Genomic DNA, 22,762 nt, shown 5'->3' with positions numbered 1-22,762 from the left:
GTTTGGTATATAAAAGTATGACCTAGAATTTCACTGCTGTGCCTTGACCACAACGTTAAAAACGCATCCAAAGAATGCTAAAGTAATTAGCACATTTTAGTAACTGCATATTGGTCACAGCAGAAAAGGCTGAACCGAAGCTAGTCTGATTTCCATTATTGCCTGTAAAATCCTTCCTTAGAAATAACAGTAATAAAGAAATCCATGCAAGGTCATTTCATTTCTGTTTTCTGGTAGCTTGCTAATGCAGCAGCAGGATACCCAAAATGCGCTCTCCTAGCATAAAGTAGCTAATTATATCTTTAAAACATTATTTATTATGACCTTATAATTTTCAAGAATAAGACTGCTTTATACAGTGCCCAGTAGAAAACTATTATATTGGGTACAGGTTTCAAAAAGTAACAAGCATCTGTAAATCCAGATATGAATGAATGGTATTTAATAAGATTGTTTTCGTTTAAAAATGAGTATTTATGTGTTGCTGTAGAAAGAGCAGCAATGTATTGCTGTTTATGAATGCTATTGTGCCTGAGGTTAGGATCCCACACACAATCTGAGATGCAGCCAAGAAAAACAGCCCTGATAGACAATGCTTCACTTCACCTGCTACAGTACTGTGCATTTCATTTATGTCAAGAATATGTACAGTTAGGGTTCATTCACCTCATTATTTTGTTACATCTACTTTACGGTTAACCAGTCTCTCTTGGAAATAATAAATAACTGTTTTTAAAACAATTGCAGCTTTGCATTCAAAAGATCCAGTTTCAATTTATAGGAAAAAAATATTCACCATTTTTATAAACTGGCTGGCTCTAGAAAATAGAATTTAGACTCCACCAACTCTCTTTCTGCTTGGCAAGATTGATTTTACACTGCCTTCCATAAGTAGATTACCAAAGCAAAATGAAACATCTTGGTCTTTATCTAATACTTTGCTTCACCAACCCTAGCAAACGTCAAAATATATGAGCAAATGTTAATTCTCTTTGCGGCTTTACTGTAAACACCTCCCTCTTAACCGCCTCAATTCCTGCCTGAGCAAAAGAGAAAAAAAAAAGGGGAGGGGGGGGGAAGAGCGAGGGAAGGAAAGAAAGAGAGAGAAAAATCAGCCACCACCACCAAAACATCATCAACACTTAAAGGAGACCATCTCTTTAAAATGCCTTCACATTCTGAACCACATAAGTCACTCTTTCTTCCTATGATATAATATAATCCAGCCCGATCCTGACTTCACTTATTCCCTGGGCCAAGGAAAACAGATTTGAAGTCTGCATTCTCATGTTTTTACAGCCCATCTCCAAGATGAACACTCAATTATTTTGTTTTTTTCAAAGCAAGCTTTCCTATTTTACAACCGGTTTCCACAGGAAGAAACTCCGGATAAAAATTTCAGGCCCTTATAAACCGACACAACCACCTCCAAATGTCAATCTGCGCATTCCACTAAAACATGAACCATCAATCAGAAATAATCTGTCTCCTGCAAGATTTCACTAAAGTTCACAACCATGAGATGATTTTGTTGGCATCAGCTACGGAGCTTTTCTTTTTTCTTGAGGGGGAGGGAGCACCCAGCTCTGATTCACCAGTATATAAATTTTTTCATAGCACCTAATTTTTGGTATTTGTTTGATAATGATTCTTTTTAAAACACATTTCTCATAATGTTTTTTTTAAAATCTCTGCTCTGCATTCAAACAACTATATGTACAAAATATTATAGGCTTGTAATTCTGCATGCTACATATGAACATAAATAAAAACCTAGAGGTCAACATAAATAAAATAAAACTTTATTTTTTTTTTAAATAAAATTATGTTTTGGTTAAAGAAAAGATAGTGTGTCATTTTGTTAGTAGTACAGACAATTTTTTATCCAAAAGAATACATTGTGCTTTATTGTGTCATTTGTCTGAATACAGACTCAGTGGAATATCTAAATGATACCCTGCTCTGAACTCCAAGTTGAAAGTAAGTTTTTATTATACTTGAGGGAAACAATGGGTTCAGCTGCTTATTGCAAGGAGCAATTGTCAAGGGAGAGTTAAACTCAATTACTGTAACCATACTGAATAAAAAATACTGCCAAGAACAAAAATACGCCTGGGTAAAGACAGCCACTGAATAAAAAAAATCGACATAAAGCGTATCAAATATTTATTTATCTGGGCAACAAAGGACTATGATACATTGATAGGCATGGAGACTACTGCCGGCACAACTGAATACAATACAACTATAACTGCTTCCAATATGGCCAGTGGAAATACAGGATACCAGGTGGTCCCAAATGTTTGAAGTTCTTTGGGAAAAAAAAAAAAAAAAAAAAAAAAAAAAAGAAAAAAAAAGCTAAAAACAAAAGAAAAGGAAAAAGAAAAGAAAAAAGAGGGGAGAAAGGAAAGAAAAGCTAAATCTTGTTTTAAAAGACAATATTAATTTATTGCTCTGATGGTGCTTTCGGGAAAAGGACAGTGGATGAAAATAACTTCTTTCATTTTCCACAACACATAAGGGTTGTAAAACCACTAACATGTTTAAAAACCTTGCCAGGGTCCAACATCACTTTATTTTATCTTCAATGAGAAACTAAATGTCATACTAATTATATATAAAAATTCATGGTTTTTTATTTGTTTAGCTGCTTCATTGTCGCCTTTAACATGCTACAACAGGGCTAAAAATGATGAATCCCAGACAAAAACCCCCAAAAAACCTCTGATATCTAAATAAGTACCATGAACCACATGATGAACTAAGAAGGGAAGATTTAAAACCCACTAAACAAGAGGTAAACGAGATCACCAGATAAATAAAAAAAGGCTTAAAACAGACTCACCATATTTACAATTCCCATTAAATTACACATAAATAAATATATACATACATGAACACTGATTCCCTTATATAATAACCGTGAATCGTGTTGCAATAGAAAGTTCAAGTTGGTCGCTTTACCTTGGACAGGAAAAAGTTCTACAACTGAAGATATGACATGGAACTGCTTGTGTTTTGTGTTCAAGTTTATTCACAATACTGATAAAATGTCATCAGTCCTTTTCGCCTTTTGTTTGCTGCTGCTGTTGTACTTTTTTCACCTCTTTTTTTATGTTTTTTATTTTTTAATATGGCTACAATCTTAACTGGAGTTTATGTAAGGGAAGGTGGTGATTCAGTCCGGTGAAGCTCATAGAATTTTTAAAGTATTGTTTATTTCTTTTTGTTATTTTTTTTAAATTTTTAATATATTTTTAGAAAAAAAAAAAAAAGTCTTTTTTTGTTTTGTTTTTGTGATTTTTTTTTTTCCCTCCTTTTGTTTTATTTAAAAAAAAAAAGTTCACAAACTCAAGACAGAACTTTTTTTCCTTTGCTGGCTCCGTCCCCCTGTTCTGTTCTCTTAGGCTCCAAACTGGGGTTAAAACGGTGGTGGCAGCAGAGAGAGGAGAGGGAAGTTAAAAGGGAGCAAATGGAAATGTGGATGCTGGGAAGGGGTGTGGGGAGAGGGCAGAGCAGTCCTGCAGAGTCAGAGAACAGGATTGGCAGAAGGACGCTCATTCTGTTGCTGTAGCCTGGGGTGCTGGGTGCAGGGGAGAGGAAGGAGGGAGATGAATGGATCGATGGGCTATGAGGGGGAAGGGAGAGGAGGAGAGGAGTGGGGGGGTTCCTCACTTTCGGTGCTTCTCCTCTTTGTCGCCGCTTTTGGTACTGTTTTCTGTGTGGCTGTTGGGATTGTTGCTGAGGTACATTTTGTCCATGGCCTTGAGCGCCTCGGTGAGATAGTTCTGCAGGGCAGTGACAGCAGCACACACTGCCGGGCTCCCGAAGCCGTGCGAGATGAGGTTGAAGTGGGTCAGGCAGCTCTGGATGCCCGGCTCCAAAATGGGGTTGGGCCGTGAGTTCCCCAGGGGAGATCGGTCCTGAGCCAGCAGGTCGGTGAACTCTTTACAGATCTGTCTGTAGCACAAATGGAGCAGAGACAGAGGGAGGAAGGGCAAGAGAGAGGTAGAGAAATGAACCATCACTGGCGGCAGCAAAGCCTGTGCATTCTCCCTGCTAGATTACACAAGCCCCTGGATCAATGGGGCTACTGGCCCTGAGCGCCCCTCACTCTTCTCTCTACACATCCTTCCCCCCCAGTTCTCACACCTCCCTGGCACACACAAACCTCTCCCCTTCACCTTGCGTGCACACACAAGCTTGCACATGCATCATACCCTGGCCAGCACACGGGCAAGTGACAGGCACACAGATACATGCACCTCTGGCATCACAGCCCCCGTATCCTCCCCACAAATACATGTCCCTGCCCAGCTGGGTTTTGGAGCAGGCACAAGGTTTAAAGTTCCCCAGTATGGCAAAAGGGAGTAGATGAGGTGCGATATCCAAAGGGATTTATCTGCATCTTGGAAGACACCTTTTTGGGGGGGAACTGGAAAGAGGTGAGGGCCTCTTCTTTCACAAGGCTAAAATATGCCTGTGTGTCAGGAAGTAAGAGCGAGGGCAAAGAGGGGAATTGAGGCTTTAAATTAGGGTATTCTGAGACATCTATGTATGTACATCTCCATCTCCAAATCCAAAGGGACCTTCCCACACAGGGGAAGGCTGACGCTAACTGGGGTCTGGAAATTTCCATCCAGGGAGGTGGGAAGAGAGGATACAAGGGCACGGTGCAGAAGTTAGGTTAAACCATCCCCTCACTGCACAAATGGTTGGGGAAATAACACACCTTATAGCAAAAATGCTCAGAGGCTTGTTGAAACAGTTTGTATTCTAAAAACCCACGCTAATGTCTTCCAGCCATAAAGCAGCTCCCATCTTCTGCCTGCTTCCTATGGCACCGTGCCCTTTGGTGACACCTCCATTGGTAATTAAGGGCTACTAAACAACCCTTTTCATTTCAAGCAAACATATCAAAACTATCACTTTCTGTCTACATGTCACCTGGAAGCCTAGGCAGCCTCACCAATGGCAAAGTCTGCTAGCACTTTAACTGCATGCAGATTGGAGTCGAAAATATATCTTTAATATCCCCGTATTCAGTGAGTAAGAGAGCTGCTTAGGCAGAAAGAACCATTGCCGATTTTAATGAACTCAGATCAGTTTAATGTGACGGTTCTATTTTACCATCAATGGAAAGGAAGCCTTCCCCTTCTACCTAAATTGAGAAGCTAAGTGAAAGGGCCCAGAAAATGTTTTTCTCTGAAGAATTACTGCTTTTTCTTTAACTAAATATCCACCCACTATTTTCACGGCTTGCTTTCAAGGTAATCTGAACAAACTGACTTGATGGAAACCAAGCCGGCTGATAGAGTTTTCCTATAGCAGAAGGGCAAACACACCCCCTCACCATTTGCAAAACCATCAGCCACTGGCTATGTGTCAAATGCTCACAAATAAAAGCCCCAAACCCAGGTTTGTTGCCCGCCCCTCACTCCTGAGCAACACACCAAAAAGGTAAATGTCTTACTTTGTAGCTAGAAGCATGTTTTTTCTTGTGACTTGCTCATTTGGATCGGAATGTTGTCGGTTGAGAAATTCAGCTACTGCTTTGGCAGGAAATTCTGTCTCACAAACGTACCCAAAGTCTCTAGCTAGATGTACTGCTTCTCCTGAAAAGGGAGGCACGAGCGGGGATGGGAAGGAAACACACAGCTCATCAGTACACATGGCACAGAAGCAAACATCCATTAGAAAGAAAAGTGGGCTACATTCTACTTGGGCTTTTCTTCTAAAAGGCTTGGCCCTTTTTTCCTTTGAAAAACATAGGGTAAGAAATGCTAATCACATCTTATCTTGGAGGAGTTTTCTTTGCCTCAGTCAGGGCAATGCAAATGTATTTCATTACAATCCTTACAAGTAAAAAAATTCTTATGCAAGATTTCAAAGTTTACATTGACTAACAGATACTTTTAGGCAGGGAGGCTCCATCCATCTTGAATGTGCGCTCAGCTTTACATCTCCATAGCTTTACATAGCCATTTACCTACATTTCATTCACAGCTATTTACTCTGAAAATGTTTGTGTGCCTCAGCCACCTCTCTATACTCTTTTGCAATGCATCAATGATTAATATTGATCATAATTACTCCTAGAGCCCTTCTAAATAAAATGCATTAAACAGCTAAGTGTTTAAAATTTAACTTGATCGCATATAATTATATGTTCACCCCCAAACGATTAACCATGAGAATTTTAGGGTCATTCCACTGAGTCTGTCTGTTTTGTTGATTTTCAAATCTTTGGTTTTAATTTCCTGAACCAGTTGGTTTTTACTGCAGGGCTTCCTGCCATTAGCTCTAGCTCCGGAAGAACGCATGCGCCAATTAGAGCTTCAAAGCCTCAGTCCAGTGAGCTTGTTTCCATAAAATGGAGCGGATCATAAACAATAACAGTACTCAAGAAACTGCCTCATAGCTACAGGACTCAAAGCCCCAGCAACGTTTATACTGTCATCCCCCCAAAAATTAGCCACCATCACTAAATTATCCAGAGATGGGCCTCCGGTTTTGGTTTGGTTTACAAAAAAAAAAAAAAAAAAAAAAAAAAATCATTCTTTAAAAGTCATTGTATTTGAAAGCCAAACAGAACAATAGATTACCATAAAACCTGCTCCATATTCATTAACATCACAAATAACGTCAAGCATCTACCAAATCTAGACTTTTTACAAAAGTTTTCCATTCGTGATTTTCACTACAGCGCATGGATGCGATGGCAAAGCCTCTTCAGAAACATGGAGACAGTAATTTTTACGCAGCATAAATATATTGGGGCCACTAATCCTGGTGTTTAAATAAATTGAAGCCTGGCATCACACAGCGCTTATTTCCCCATCCCTTCGAACATGAAACATCTCTCGCAGAATGCAAAGCGACAACAAAACAAAGCAACAAATTCCCTCCTACACAACCAAACTTCAGCAAACCTGTGCAGACCGGGCTGCTTAAAAGCGCTTTGCAGACTGAACCGGTCCAAAACGCAGTTGAATCCATAAGTGAGGGGAAAGGAGGACGATCTATTTGCTGGCCTTGGGCTTACTTTGTGCTAGGCTGCTTCAGCAACAACTGCAACAGCAATTGCTTCAGAACTAAATAACTGCAAACTCTTGAGCTTCCCACCTCCTGGCTATGACAGCATAGGATATCCCAAGGCATTAGACATTAAGTTGCACCTTTTCTTGCCAGAGCAAAGCAGAAGAGAATGATATAGCCAAGGGAACACGTGTTCTGAAAATGAGAACCAAAAGGGAGTGGGGGCTGGTGGTGGTGGTGCAACTTTGAGGCTTTCAGGACACCATTAATTCATGGCTGAGGTCAAGGATCCCCAAATTAATTCAGGAAGTAATGGTCACGCATTTCTCAAATGCAGATGTCAGAAAACTTAAATGATTTACTTTTATGTGGCTGCAGGCAGGGAGGGAGAATAAACTTAAAGTAGCTGCAGTTTCTGACATTTAAAATTGCTTGGTTGTCCACCTGTGGCAGAACGAATGCAGCGAAGCATTAAAGGCTCTGCTACGTGTAACTTCCAACTCAGCACTCAGGGGTCTCTTACAAGGTTGAGGCCACAACCCCCAGGGGGAGGGATCCTTCCCATGCTGCTCCCAGTGAGTTCTGCTTTGGGGAGGGATGACTCACTTGAATATGGAAGCAAAATAGGGCCCTGAAAACATCTAGCTCAGAGACTTAAAAGCAAATAAATGGTAGAGTGCAACACTGAGTCTGTAGGACTCACACAAGCCCGCTTCAGGTTAAAACAAAAAGAAAGGCACACAATGAACATTTTTGTCTGAGGCACAGAAAATAACACCTTTCCAACTGCCAACAAGTAGCACCGACTCTGGGTGGAAAAACCCAACAAAAACCGAAAAACAACAAAACACAACCCAACACCCAGTCTCCTCCCATTAAGCAAAAGCAACAGGCATACTTTCCAAAGGAGCCCTCACAGTCACTTACCCTCCACAAGTGACGTGAGCAAGGTAACGTTAGCAGCTTTACGTCTCCCGGCTGGCAGGTTTAATCCTATTTTGTCCAGTTTCTCTCGCAGAGATCTCCCTCCGTTTTTAGACTTCGCCCTGCTCCGCACAGAAAGGCATTAAGAAATGGGTCTGAAGGGGGCCACCCACTCCCACTTTGGGTCCTGGTCACAGATTGCCCTGACATCACCTTCCCATGGAGAGAAGTGAGGGAATGGAGGAGCATGGTCATGGGGAGCTGAAAAAGTCTCAGCTGAAGCAGTCTCAGACATAGGGATGGGGGCTTTGGGTGGCTCCATGTCTAAGGAACAGGGGCCCTGACTAAAGTCTGGATCAGCCCCCAGGCCATGGGGGAGCCCTGACCCAAGGCAGCTATCAGAGCTTCAGGGTAACATAGACCCCGGGGTAGCTTCTCCCCCAGCTCCAGGCAGCTCACAGGAGGTGTCTGATTTATACGCCAGCAGCCCCCACTACTGCCATGGAGCATCACTGCATTCACGTATGTCCCATTTGTGGCTTTTCAGCCAAGCCAAACCAACCCAGGCTGTGGAGGTGGGAGCTGGCTTAGTTAATCCTAGATGCTACTCCCTGCTCGGGAACTGCAGAATTGCCTAGGTGAGGCCACAGGCCCAGGACAGCAGGGTGGGGGCCCACTGGCAACCTCCCCCTCTTTCAAAGGAAACAGGGTGATGCTGGGGCTCATCGCCGTGATGGGACACACCGTGCCCGGGACACACACACGGGGGGGGCCCAGAAGGCTGTGCGTTGCCATGGTTACAGTCCCCTGTTCTCTCCCCCCAGCTGGAAGCACTGCCCTAGACGCCGCGCACATCCCGACCCCTAGCGGTGGGCGCCGCAACCCACCCCCCAATCGGCCGCTGCCGCCCCGTGTGGACCCTCATGATCATGATGATGATGATGATCATCATCATCATCATCACCATCATCAATCAACCCCCTCCTTCCTCCATCCCTTCCGCCCGCCCGGCACGGCACAGCAAGGCCCGGTGGCAGCGGGCGTTATCTACCGTCAGCCCGCCTCCCGCTGTTCCTCCGCCCCTCACCTCCGTAGCACTCCGCCCAGCAGGGAGGCGTTGAGACACTCGGGCGGCGAGAGGCGTCTCTGCACTTCCGCCACCGTGACCTTGTACTTGGAGGTGGAGCTGAGCAGCGAGAGGCGGCCCGGCACCGAGCAGAAGACCTCGTTGGGGTTCACCACCCCGCCGAAGAGCGTGTCCTTGTTGATGGGGATGGAGGAGACGGCGTTGTTGTTAGACTTGGAGAGGGACACGGGGCCTGCAGGGAGGGAGGAGGAGGGAGATGAGGGTCAGGAGATGGGGAAAAGGGAAGGGACGGAACACCGCCGCCGGGCGCCGGGGCCGCTCGGTGCGGCCAGCCCTGGCCCCGCACCTCCTGCGCGCACGGGGAGAGCGAGGGCAGGGCTGCGGCGGCGGCACTCTCGGCTCGCCGGGGGAGGGGAGTGGGGCAGCCCTCGTCCCTCAGCACAGAAATCGGACAGGAACGCGGCGGCCCCGCGCTACCCCGTTTCCCCCCAATCCCGGAGCGGGGCACGCCGTCGAGGGGGGCAAGTGCTGGTTGTTAAAGCACGTCAGTACCGGCCGCGTTAGACGTCACGGGCAGGGCCGGCCCGCAGCGGGGAGCCGCCGACTGCCTTGCCCTCGACCCGTGCCGGGAGATGGGCACGGAACTGGCTCCCCCGGGGGCCGTCCCGCCCGCCTCCCCGGCGCGCAACTTTTGACGTGGGAAAACACGTAACGCAGCGGGGATCCGGCACGCTTGTGCTCCGGCTCGCGTTCTCTCCCAGATATAAAAGCCTGATCCTTCCCCGGGGCGGGCTGCGCCGAGCCGTGCTGCCATTCGGGTTTGCGGTGCCCGCCAGCCCCGGGCGTGCGGCCACCTTCCCGTTTCACACACACACAAACCCCCCACGCCGCTCGACCCCGGTACTCTTTCGCGGGCTCAGGCCAACCAAGCGGGGGGCTCTCTCCGTTTTGGATAGATCGCTTGTGACATTAATAGCTCTGGGAAGGCTAATAGATACAACAGGAGTTAAACGAACTCTTGAGATTACTAATAAAAGAGCCAATTATCATGTCGACTTGGAAAGAGCATCTCTTAAGATTTATCCCGTGCACATCTAATTTGACGTGACAAAGGCTTTGCAGAGGGGAGGGGAGGGATTAAACTTTAGGCTCGCTGTCTGCGCAGCGGTTAGGGTGAGGGAAGAGAACGGCTCTGCTCAGCACCTCACTCCGGTGGCAGCCGGGGCACCCGAATCCTAGGCGGGTGCACGGCCGTGGCACCCCTCGAAGTGGGCAGTGCCTACACCACCAGCCCCGCTCCACCAGCAGCTCCCTGCACAGGATCCAGACGCGAACCACTCGCTTTCCACCGAGACCCTCCTTTGCAAAACGACCTGTGCCACCTTCCCCAATGCTGCGGTCACCCGAAGAAAGACAGGAAAAGACAACTGAGTGGAAACACACCAGAAATATTTTGCGTGATTCGGGGACCAGCTTCCAAGCAATTCCATTCCAAGTGAAGCAAGCACACAAAGGCAACGAAAAGCAAAAGGCCCGCCTGACAGACAAACACCAGTTTCCAGAAACTAGCCCCTTGCTCTCCAACAGCCCACCTCATCACCGCCGCGATTTAAATAAGAAAACCCGAAGGAGGAGCAATGTTTTGTTTTCTTATTCACAGCCCGGTTTACCAACAACGATTAAACCCCTCCAGCCGCTCAGTCAGATGCGTGGGGCAAACCAAGGAACCGAATTGTTCCCTAATGCCCTAAAATACCGGCTCTGATTTTCTAGATCATCTGCTATCGCTTTTCCTCGTTAACGACAACAATAATTAAAAGACCCGGCAAACGTGGCCGCGTAAGAGGGCGGATTTTAACCAGCATCGCCCGTTTTCTTTCTGTCTCCAATCCCTTGGCCAACAGTACGTGCCAGAGGAAGGAGCCCGGGGCCGGGGGGGGGGGGGGGGAGAGGCCGGGTAAGTCCTCCCTGCCAGCAGTCCCCAGCTTGTGACGACATGTTTGGTATGCACAAGGAAACAGCTTACCTTTCTTAATTACAGTTTGATCTGGGATGTTAATACCGGGGTCTTCTACGTGCTGTAACAAAAGGAACAGGCAAGCATGTAAATGTACAACCACAACAAAAGGCGGAGGGGGGCTGGGGTGTAGAAGTTGTATTCCCCCACCCCGGGCACGGTGCAAGGAGGGAAAAACCAGGTCTTGTGGCAGGAGGCAGATGGGATTTAGAAGGGAATTCCTTTATCGGGAGGAATCCTGCATCCCGCCCTGCTCTTCCTCAGTTCCCCAAGAAATAGAAATAAATGATAAGTCGCCCACATGCCCCCGGGGCTTGAGCAGCCGATGCCGACACCCGAGTGGCCTCCACAGCTTCTGCCGGCTCCCTCTTCCCCCCTCTTTTCCCTTCCCTCCTTCTCCTCTCTTTCCTAGGAAGCAGTCCCGGCCCTTCCCGCCACCGCTGCACCCACGGGAGGGAAAGCACAAAGGAGCTGGGAGCGGTGGGTTGCCAGGGGGGTCCCACACACCCCCGGGCTCCCCCACTATTGTCCCCTCGCAGGTTCCGCTGTGGCGGCTACAGCTGGGGTTCCCGTGGCAGAGCCACGACGTGATTAGAAAGTCAAATGAAATCATGTTTTCTAATTCCAAAAACTGACAGGCAATATAATGTCTGGCTGTGTTTACAAATTAACACCAGTGCTGCTGAGATAGAAGATTTCGCAATCGTTACAAAACCCAGGCATTACCATTTAAAAAACTATTACTTCCTTCTCTAGTCTTTGTCCAACAATAATACTGATTCTAACATTTTCCATTCTGTCTTGGATTTATGCTCCTGTTAATTGTGCCTGATCTCAATGATTCCGGGTGGATGGTACTAAGTTGCTTTATTACAGGTTTTATTATACTCAATGCTCTCATTTGTAACTTGCCTAAAGTGCTTCTGGATTTAAGTATAATTAAATTGAGAAATGTTCAGAAATGACTACTGCTGCAGTTCTTGTGTTTTAACTATATGGGGAAATATGATCCCTTTATGCATGCACCCTAAACCCATAAAGTAAATGTAGTGTGGCATAATACTTTTATTTGTGTTATTTCTACACGTATTCCATACAGAGAGGACTGTTAAGTTTAAAATCCCACAGAGATATTTATGATTAAATAATTTTCAACGTCTACTTGATTTTCTTAAATATTTAGTAGTCGTTTTTATTAAAGGTTAACTTTTGCAGCAATGGAAAAATTCAAAAACGACCCTTTCCCGACCCAGATTTCAGTAAAGGGTTTTTTTGTTTGTTTTTGTGTTTTGTTTTTTTTTTTTTAATAACTAGACAAAATACTATTTAAAGATACATCCTCTTATTTTTATGCCTTCCCTCATGCAGCCTGCTGATTCAGTTTTACAGAGGAAAAAAAACTGGCTGGGCTGGTTTAAGGATTTAAACCAGATGGCATTTGGTTTTCCCGAAGTATAGCAATGCTATTAATTCATAGAACTGCAGAGAGAGGAGGCTTCCCAAGTCAGCCCACTGCCACGGAGCACCACGGAGGAGAGGGAGAATTCAAGAGAACATTTTAGGCCATGTTCCTCCTTACAGCAATCAGGGGTTTGCAGTCAACAAATTAGTTTATTCTTACTATTGCCTCCATGTTATTTTATATCAGGTTTAGTGAATCGACCCGCTTTTAACGGATTCAAATTGCTGACTAAATCCTCCACTTTGGGAAATGCATGCGTTTATTGCAAAACTGCTAAACATAACCAGCAATTTTCTGTGGCTAATTTAGCCAGATGAGGGCTGTAATAAATTCACTATTTTCCCCAAGTATAATTTACAGAATATTTCAAAATGACCCCCCAAAATAGGTAAGTTCATCTGAACATTATCCTTGCAACACAAAACTGTACTCATTAAACTGTCAGCAAATATATTATTGTAATATTTGATCCTGTAATTTGGGATGGCATTTCAGCAAAAATCACATCCAGATACCACACTTCTCTCCCTCCCTGTTTCCTCCTGCAAGTCGAGCAGCTTCAGCCCCTCAGCAAGAGCTCTGTGGGCTTTGATATATTTATTGCCATATTCTAATTCTATTTTCAGGGGAAACCCTGAAAGATGAACTTTGATCGGGACCCATCATATTGCAGAAAGCCATTTGCCTAACCGAACAATAGCCCTGGCTTGCTTTGTAAATAGCCTGTGTGATAATGTCATGCTTAATTAGAAATCATTTTTAAAATCTGTATTTATCGATAACAGAATTAGGCCCCCCAAATAATGCATCCTCCAATGGACTCCCAATGTTTAATTTAATATAGGGTGTAGCAGGTCTGGCTCGAATTTGATAACCTATAGCTAATGATTTACGAGGTCATCCCATCACACCGCTGCTAGAAGAAGGTAGCAGCATTTTAGTATACCTCGTCCCTGATTTGTCAATTCCTTTAGAGAAGAGGACTCCCGTACCCTCTCACAACTTAGGATGGCGTTATCCTGTATGCCAATTCTGTAATCACAGGACACCGATTTTCCCTTCTTGGTCCACTTTCACCCACCCTTTTTTTTTTTTTTTTTTTTTTTGCTTTCTTTTTTTCCTTCCCCCTTTCCGTTTGCCTGGGAGGACATTTAATGAGATCTCGCGTTTCAGATCCATGTTTTTCCCAAGGCAGTGAGAAATCCCCAAATGCACGGCCCTGTGGTGATATTATATATTCTTCCAATCGTAACAGCTTATTGTCATTGAGAAGGAAAGATATTGTTAACGATGACAGTAATTTGATTTATTTATATTTTAGCGGGCGCTTTAGCAGGGAGGCATCGCACAGGGACAGGCTGTGAGAACCTATTGTTCTAGGTGGGGGCTTCGCCCTTCCCGGGGGGGGGGGGGGGGTGTCTCTTCTTCCCTCCCTCTTCTCTTTTTTTGGGGGCCCCCCTCCCTCCCCCCGAAGCTGGGTTCCCGCGGGGTGGAGGGACAGGGGAGAGGCGCAGCGGGCACTGGGGCTGCATCTTTGCTTACCGGCACATCCTCGATGGCGTGGGGGATGGAGTGGAGGGGCAGGTCGGCCAGCCCGGAGCCCAGCCCGTGCGGGGCGTGCAGCAGGTCGTCGTGCCGCCGGTAGTCCCTGCGTGGGTCCAGCCCCGAGAGCTGGTGGGGCAATCCCCTGTGCGTGTGGAGCAGCCCCGTCTCCTGGCTCTGCCTCTGTCCCGGCCATCCCGGGTGCTGGGGCTGCGGCTGGGCATGGAGGGGGTTGAGGCTGTAGGGGTCGTTCACGTGGGAGTAGGGGTCCTGAGACTGGGGGTAGATGGGCTGGTAAGGCGGAGGGAAGTAGGGGGGCTGGAAGTCGGCGTTGGGGGTGTGGGAGAGCGGCGGGGCGCTGGTGTAGGGAGACTGACCCACGGTCCCCAACTGGGGTAGCCGGGCTGTCCCGTTGCTGGTACTGTCGTGGCGCTCCTGGGGAGAAGGGGGGGTGACGAAGGGAGGGGGAGGGGGAGGAGGAGAAAAGAAAAACAAAGATAATATCCAACTGTTTCTTCCCAAAATCGCCTTGCAAATTTTACTTATCGGGCAAAGATGGGCAATTCGTCCGCTCCGAGGCAGAGAACAGCAGATCTGGGGGTTTCTGTGCCTCTGATTTTTCTTTGCACGCAATTAAGAAGCAGTCTCGCTTTTTAAATAATAATAATAATAATACCGGCAACAACGATAGCAGCAGTAATAGCAATAATTATAACAGAACTGCTCATAATATTGCTGCGATACAGAGTGGACTCCCGATCGGGCCCCGGCATTTCAAGAGCAGGTATTTCCCGCAAATAAGAAAGAATAATTCATAAGCCGGCATTATTAAAATAATAATTCTCCCACGACCCGAAACCCTCCCACTGGACCTGGGCAGAACTGAGACAAATACCATCGCTGGGATTACCAGTAACGCATCCCCGGGAAACCCTGGAAAATCCAAGCCCACTGCCATTTTGTTACTAGAAGACGCCAAAATAGGCTCTAAACCAACCGGTCGTTCCCCCCACGAGTTTTACACGTTTCAGGGCAAAGGTACGGCTCCGAGTCCCCACCTACGGGGAGAGCCGCCACAGTGCCCAGCCGAGCTCCCCACTCGCCAGAGGGCCATTTGGGAGCAGAGAGAACTGCGGCGGTGGCCGGGGCAGCGGAGGAATGCGCCGGGCAGCCGGGGGGGAAGCTGCCCCCCCAGCCCCACCGCCCGGGCCCCGACGGGCGAACATCACTGAAATGAGCCCGAGCGCTTCGGCATGGCTCTGCCGGCTCCCGCAGCCGGGCAGAACAGCTCCCAGGTATGTCCGGGGAAGAAGGCATGGCCTCCTTCTCGGAGGAGGAGGAGGGTAAAGGAGAAAAAGCCATGATCCCGAAAAACGAAAACGAGAAAACTGAAAATATCCCGTTTTCAGGTGGCAAGGTGAGGAAATGGAAACAGTAGCGTCCAAGGAAAGCTTTTTGCCGTTCATTCGAACCAGACAAAAAAAAAAAAAAAAAAAGGACGGAAAAAAGAGAGAATAAAAAAAAAGGGAGGGGGGGCTAAACCAACGAATTTATAAAAATGAAGTAAATGAAAGGAAGAAAAATGAATGAAGGATAAAAAGCCCTCTCCGGAAAGCTGCGTGCGAAACCCCGACCGCCACCGCTGACAACAATAGCAAGACCCAGCACACACCGAACCCTCTCCGAGAGAAACGCGAAGCAACTCACCATAGCCGAAAAACTGTGCACTAACATCTGCGAAGAGTCGGGGGTTACAAGTCAAGGTAGAAAAAAAGCCAAAACCAAAACCCCAGAAGAGGCAGAGGAAAGGGACCGGCGGAGCGCGCAGCCCCCGGCAGAGCCCCGCGGGTGCGGGCGCGGCGCGGGAGCGGAGGGAGCGCTGCCGGAGCCCGGCGCTAGGCGCGGGCGGCAGGACCGGGACGCCGGGGCTGCTCCTGCACCGCGGGCGAGCCACTATAATCCATCAGAACTTGCACCGATCTCTGCTGCCCTTCATCGGGTGTTGCCAAGGCGAGCTCTCTATCCTGGCGTGGTGTGAGGAGTCAAAGTTGGTTGTTTTGGTTTTTTTCCTTTTTTTTTTTTGTTTGTTTTGCGCTTTTTTTTTTCCTTTTTTTTTTTTTTTTTGTTTGTTTTTAGCGTGTGTGTTTGTTTCTTAATCCTTTTTTTTTTCTTTTTTTTCTTTTTTTTTTTTTTCCCCCCTCTGTCTCTTTCTTTTTCTCCTTTGACTTAGGCTGCTGCTTCACTTGAGCTCCTAATAACAGATCTGCTGCCTTCCTGGAGACTCCTAATAGCAGATATTCATGACTATTAATATTACACGAACACTTAATAAGGGAAGAATGGCTGGAAATCGAGCGTGAAGCGAGAAGGCAACTCAAGGCAGAGCCTGTTCTAAATGACGTCCATTGAATGAAGAATCAGTGTATCTAATCAGAGATGGGGGAGAGGGAGAGAGAGAGAGAGAGACAAAAAGGGAGAGAGAGGGAGCGGGAGAGAGAGAGGGGGCACATGCTGCTGCGTCTGACGAATCACAGGGAAGGGGCAACATTTTAAAAGGTTGCAGGGCATGCAAAAGTGAAAGAGAAAGAGATCCGGAGAGAGGGTGGGAGCCAGGAGGGGGGTGCAGGGGGGTGGGGTGCGAGCAGGAGAGAGGGGAGGGGGCGTGGGATAACCCCTTCCTCCCCTTCGCTTCTCTTCCCCTCCCCTCAATTCCTCTCCCCCCACCGCCGTCGCCTTCCTCCCTGTGCCCCGAGCCCCGCTGTCCTTCGCAAGCGCACCTCGGGCTGCGGCTGCTGCGCGTAGCCGGCTTCAAAGACCAGGGAGAAGAGCGGCTGCTGGCTCCCCGCTTGGCTCTTGCCGCTTTCGGCCGCGCCGCCGCCTTTGCGCGGAGTGGGCTCCACGGGGCCGCCCCCCGCCGCCCCGTCCATGCTTCGACGGCGCCCCGCCGAGGGGCTCCCGGCGCCGCTGCCCCCGCGGCGGCCGCCCCACGCCGCCGAGCCGGCTCGCCTCCGTGCCCCGCGTCCCAGAAACCGGCTGGGAAAGCTTTTTTGGGTGTCTCCCCTTCTGGGTGTCAGCCCTCCTCCTCCTCCTCTTCTTCCTCCGGTTCGAGCCCAGCGCCGAGGCCGGCGGGCGCCCAGGGCGGGGGGGCTGGGGAGCCCAAGGAGCATCCGCCGGGCTCCCCGCGGCCCCCCTCTCGGAGGATCCGGGAAAAGACGGGGGGAAGAGGCAGGAGGCGGCGAGGCGGGGAGGGAAGGAGGGCGGGAGGGACGCCAGCGGGAGAGGGAGCCGGGAAAAGAGGCAAGGCGAGCGCTTCTCCCGGCCCAGACAAGCCGGGGCTCCGGCGCAACCCGTCGGACTGGCTGTGCAACTCCCAAACAACTCCCTCAAACAGGCACCGCTCCTCCTCGCCGCCGCTGCTGCCCCACCGCAGTCGCCGCATCGCCGCCGCCCGGCCCCGCGCTCCGCCCGCCTGCTCCGGCCCCCGGGGCTGAGCGCTGCTGGCCGAGCTTCACACCGCTTTCCTTCCTCTTTTTTTTTTTCCCTTCTTTCCCTTTTAAAGGCAGGTCCTACCCCCGCCAGGGCACAGCCACCCGCTTTTCCATCCCCTCTGCAAGTCAGCGCGCAGCCGCTCCCGAACAGAACGCCAAGCGGTACCGCGCCCTCCCGCACAACAGCCCGCGGGCTCCGGCGGAGCAACCGCTGCTCCCGCCGCGCTCTGGAGCATCTCGGTGCAAAGTCCCGTTAGCGCAAGGCAACAAAAACCATTGGCGATGATACCACAAGCTCGCACGTGTGCATACTTGAGCACCGAGCCTGGGGGACGAAGGGGGAGAGAAACACGCTTTCCTTCCGAAATCCAGCTGAACAATATATATACATACATATATATATTTTTTTTCCCTCCAGGTTTTAAATAAATAAATAAAACCAGACCCCTGACACTTCATTCCTAGAAATCAAAGAAATCAAGCATCCGCCAGCGAGTGCATCTAAAACCTCAGCTTCCTCACATGGAGACAGCTTTATCCCAAACTCCTCGATCCGGGACTAAACCACACCTTCTAGTTGCCGGTGAGCCTGGCCGGACCTCTATCCCTTTCCTAAGCTCCATCGCCCGAAGCAGCGGCAGGGTCGGCTGGGATCACGGCTCCCCATTTGCCCCAGGCGTGCCCATCGGCAGGGCTCCGCCGAGGCTAGGGGCACCTTTCCGCGTGGGTCACGACCACATAACTGCGTTCATTTGCAAAGTGGAGTCCTTTATTGGGCGGTGTAAACGCGCTGCACAGGCAAGTTTTGCGAAACGGGTGACAATGATATTCGTTGGTTTGAGGCTAGGCATGGGTCCTGGACATCGCTCTTCTTTTTCCTCCTCTTCTCCTTTTTGTCAGATAAAAAGACACTCCCCTCTTTCTAAATATATGAATGCACACACAAACACACTGAGAGATGCGTGCACACAATCGGTGCTGAACGGCTCCAAAACCAGATCAGGTGGATTTGATTTTTTTTCCTTTTAATTTTCCACTTTGAAAAATATTATTTCTCAAACTCTTGGGAGTGTGGCCCTGAAAATAGGAGGGTTGGGGAACACCGTTCCCAACCTTGGGATTTCAGTTCAGCAGCTGACCCCTGCAAATTTGTGCAGCTCGGTATAATCGACATGCCGCTACATCCAAAAGACTGAATTGGAGCGTCGATCCTGAGCCGATTTATTGGGATGTCTCGGGTACCTGGCATGTAGGAATAATTCTCTTCCCTTTGTCTCTGCCCTTTCATTCATTCATCAGTCCATTCATTCAGCCATCCATCCACCTATCCATCCATCCATCCATCTGGGTGAGTGTAGCATCCTAGAGCCTTATCTACAGAGGATCTACTTATAGCCCAGACTGATGCTGGATCCTGCTTGCCTTTCCTCATACACTTCCGACAAAGCCGGCTTTCTACAAGCCCCGAAGTTCCTGAGAAAGGACCCCAGCCTCTCTCCAGCTGCAGGACCGCAAGGAAGCCTGGCGAAGGAGCAGAAGTTTTCCTAAACGAAATTGGGAGACGGAGGGATGCTGCAGGCTCCCGCTCACAGCTGCGGTACCGGGGCTGTGCCCCGGCCGAAGTGAAGCGCTTACCTCACATTCCTCATACTTGATATTATCCGTCAGTTTCCAAAGCATTTTCATGGATTGGCGTGAGAGAGAGGGAGAGGGTTTGGTTCTGTCTTTCCCTGCGGTGGCGGCGTGGGGAGCGCGGCTGGCGGAGGCTGCGCAGCGCTCCCGTCCGCGCTCGGAGATCTCCCTCTAATGGTGGAAACTTTTCCCTTTTCCAGCTCTTTACCCACAACCTAATCGCCTCATTAGCATATCAACAACAGCCCAATTGCTCGCCAGCACAACAACCTGCAGCGATGGACACAGGTAGCAAGGACCCACGAGCAAAAGGGGGGAGGCGGGGGACAAAGACAAAACAAAACCAACAAAACACCCAAAACCAACAATAAAAAGAAAAAAAAAAAAAGGATTTTTTTTTTAAGAAATAATAATAATAATAATTAAAAAATGCTTTCTCCAAACCGCCGAGCCCCTGCACAGGGGGCAGCAGGCCCTATCTGTATCCCTGCCTGCGGGCGAGCAGGGCTCGCCGGCCTCGGCTCCCCCCGCTCCACTGCCTGCCAGGGAGGATGGAAGGAAAGCAGCCAAAGAGGCGACCGTCCCTTCATCTGCAGAGTTTGGGGCTAGCCATGAGCCATCCTCTGACTTACTTCCCCCCCCAACTTTTCTTTTCCCCAGGGGTTTTAAAGAAACCAAAGCGAGGAGAAAGGAGACTCGGGTCTTGCTCTAACAAGGTTATTGTCTGCAAAGGCTCCTGTTGCCTTCTGGATGTGATCTTTTTTGGTGGCTATTTGAAAAACTTCTTTCATTTGCAAACTATTTGGTTTCTCTCGGATCTGTTGGCTATTGGGCTTCAAGAAAAAAAGGTAACCGAACAAACCCAACATACTGTCCCAGATAGAAATGGGCGAGCGGTAATGTGAATGCAGCAGGAGCCAGAAAGTCTATTGCAAGCACTTGAGCAAAGGGACAAAACAATGACCATAAAAAAACTTTGGTACTTTCTAAGGTGAAGCACTTCGTTTGCTAAACGGGCGCTCAGCCCGCTCTCCCGGGGGACTGCTTTTCCACCATTCTCTTTTAGGTCCTGGGGTGACCAGCCTGTATCCACCAACCAAAAGGCTTCGGTTTCCCCTTTCGTAGATCCACCGCAGCTTCTAACGGGGACAAAGGCATTCCCCTCTCTCTGGGCCTGGCTCTCCGGGCACTCCCCAGAGTCGGACATCCTCATGGAAAGGGGAGGCAAGGCACCTGGCTGCCCTGCTACTCCTCAAAACTGCCCTCTGACAACCGCAGAACCTGGCAGCCTGGGGGCCCGCGGGACCCTGCCGGCCCCTCCGCCCCGACCCTGGGGAATAATGCACTGCTTCCAGCAGCTCCTCCGCTCCGTGGTGAGCCACGGCTGGGCCTGGGGGGCCGGGACATGCGTTCCAACACCGGGAAGGCCGGCAAAGCCTGCAGGCTCCGGGCCTGCTCCTCCACACACACATATCTACATCCCCAAACGGATCGTTTTTTTCTTTTATTCTTTTTCCCCTTGCCCCCTCCTCCTCCCCCCTGGTGCTCTTTTTCACTAGCGCTTTTGTCTGCAAGTGGCAGGAGAGTAAATTGTTGTTTTTACTCCCGTGAGCTTCAAATAGAACTGGCAGATTAAGCCTAGTTAATGCCCCGGGGGGGGGGAGAAGATGGGAATAAGAGGAGGGGCGGCAGATAACGAAGGTGCCCATCGCCCCTTAGCGCCGTCCTGTCGGAGCCGGAGGAGCCTCCTACCCGGGACAGCCTCCCACCCGCGGCCGTTCGGGACTCCCTTGGGCCAAAGGCCTAGCCCTTGCCCCTTCTCTCCGCCAGCCCCGGGGTGCGCGGGTATAGGGAAAAGGACGGCTTCCTCCAGGAGAACCGCACTGGGACGCGGTTCCTGCTGTCCCCTCACCGTGTCTGCCCAGCGGGGACCCTCCGTCGGGCACGGGGGGTGCAGTGGGTCAGAGGGGGCAGCAGTACAGCGGAGCTGGAGCACGAACAGCCGAGGTGTAAGGAAAAGTCGGAATAAATTTCAAGGCAGATAAACTGTAAGTGCGAGTTGGCTTCAGTAAAAATAATAAATAGATAAAAAAAATAAAACGCTCTTTTGATCACTTTTCCGCATCAAACTGATAAAAAGAGGCCAGTTCTAAGTGTAAAAAATAATAAATTAAAAATAAATCTGTCTTTACTGCATACTCCCCCTCCTTTTTTTTTTTTTTTTCCCCTACAGACTTCCTGCTACTCTAAACAAAAATTAAATAAGACAAAGCGAAGAAAGACTTAGCCGAGAGATCTGAACGGTTGGGAGCAGAAAAAGCAGCTAGGATCCCACCTTCAGCTGGAATGTCAGGGGAAAAAACAATCGTTTTCGATAATTCAGCCCGGGTATTTGAACAGGACGGTCCTTCTTCCCCTGTATTAGCCGGCAAACCGCGGTGGTCTGGCCCGAAGGAATAGATACCAAGCCGCTGCAGGGACTTCCAAATGTCTCCGGGTTTGGGAGCCGCCGTAGCTCCACGCGTGTCTACTCGCCCGCGGGACCAGCACGGCAGGGCCGGGCCGTGGCCTCGTTTTTCCCACTGGGTGCTCCTTTTCCCTCCAGCTCACCCCGCGGGACTGCTTTCCAGGGGCGCACCCGCCGCGTCTGCACCCAGGTGGGACCCGGCAGCGTCCTTCATCCACGGGAAGGGCTCGGGTAGGAGCTCACGGCGATGTTTCAATCGCCGCAGCGCGGGCCCCGGGCTCTGCCCCTCGATAAAGTCCGCCGCGCTCCGGGGGTAGCCCCAGGCCCCGCGGCGGGACGGCGGCGGCCGCCGGCCCCGGCCGGAAGGACGGGCGGGCACACGCCACCCTTCCCCGGCCCACGCTGCCAGACAGCTCAGACCCGGGCCAGGCCGGCTCCAGCGACGACGGTGGAGCAACTCTCGTCCCTTCCGGCCACGGTCTCGGTCCCGGCCCGCCGCTCTCTACCTGTTGCGGCCGGGCCCCGCCGGTGGCAGCTCCCAGCACAAGCAGCCGCATAATCGCCAACTCCGGTGTCAGGTTTGCCCCCGCTTCCTGCTAGCCCGTCACCTTTCCCGCTTCAGCACTGTCTCCCGTCCCAAAATAACAATAACCACCCCCAGGGCAGGAGGGTCACCTTACCTGCCAGTCCCCCATTTTGGCAAGGATAGACATCCTGGCTGCAAGCTCCGGATCCCCAGGTCCCTGCTGGTCATGGACTGCGAGGTCAAGCCACCCGCCCGGGACGCCTGTGGGTAAATCCTCCCCTTACCTGCTCTAGGACTCTCTCACCTGGCCATAAAGAGCTGGGTGCTCCCTACCCGCGCCTGCGCGCTACTCCCGCGCTGCTTACGCGCTGCCCCCCGCCGTCGCACTCCCACCGCGCCTGCCCGGCCCCGCGGCCCCCTGAGGTGTATCTCCACCAGGCCCCCGGGACCCACCGGGCATCTCTCGGCCGCGCTGCAGCCGCCTGCTCCTCTGTCCCCTGCCCCCTGCGCTGCTCCCCCAAAACGGGGCGGGGAAGGGGGGTCTCTGCTCGCCCTGGTGCCTGCGGCCGGGGTGGGGAC

General features: G+C 49.9%; 1 protein-coding gene across 3 annotated transcripts; it reads right to left on the bottom strand.

The window, feature by feature from the left end:
* Nucleotides 1-1,924: 1,924 nt before the first annotated feature.
* TFAP2A (transcription factor AP-2 alpha) lies at nucleotides 1,925-22,370 on the bottom strand (the record flags this gene model as incomplete). 3 transcript variants are annotated; one of them, XM_080611504.1, is made up of 8 exons in its annotated part: nucleotides 1,925-3,960; nucleotides 5,474-5,615; nucleotides 7,966-8,084; nucleotides 9,050-9,281; nucleotides 11,076-11,127; nucleotides 14,071-14,505; nucleotides 15,778-15,804; nucleotides 19,194-19,247. In XM_080611504.1, 8 exons carry the CDS (start codon nucleotides 19,242-19,244, stop codon nucleotides 3,672-3,674), a joined length of 1,347 nt encoding a protein of 448 aa, XP_080467630.1. In that variant the 3' UTR covers nucleotides 1,925-3,671. The 3 variants fall into 3 exon arrangements, with proteins under 3 accessions (XP_080467630.1, XP_080467629.1, XP_080467628.1); XM_080611503.1 differs by lacking the exons at nucleotides 15,778-15,804; nucleotides 19,194-19,247 and adding an exon at nucleotides 22,338-22,370; XM_080611502.1 differs by lacking the exon at nucleotides 15,778-15,804 and having other exon boundaries at nucleotides 19,194-19,244.
* Between the last annotated feature and the right edge of the window lie 392 nt (nucleotides 22,371-22,762).

The sequence above is a fragment of the Psittacula echo genome, assembly GCF_963264785.1.
Source record: "Psittacula echo genome assembly, chromosome: 2".
NCBI classification, from domain to species: Eukaryota; Metazoa; Chordata; class Aves; order Psittaciformes; family Psittacidae; genus Psittacula; species Psittacula echo.
Note: the sequence above shows the minus strand (reverse complement) of the source record. Positions and strands in the feature narration are given on the sequence as shown.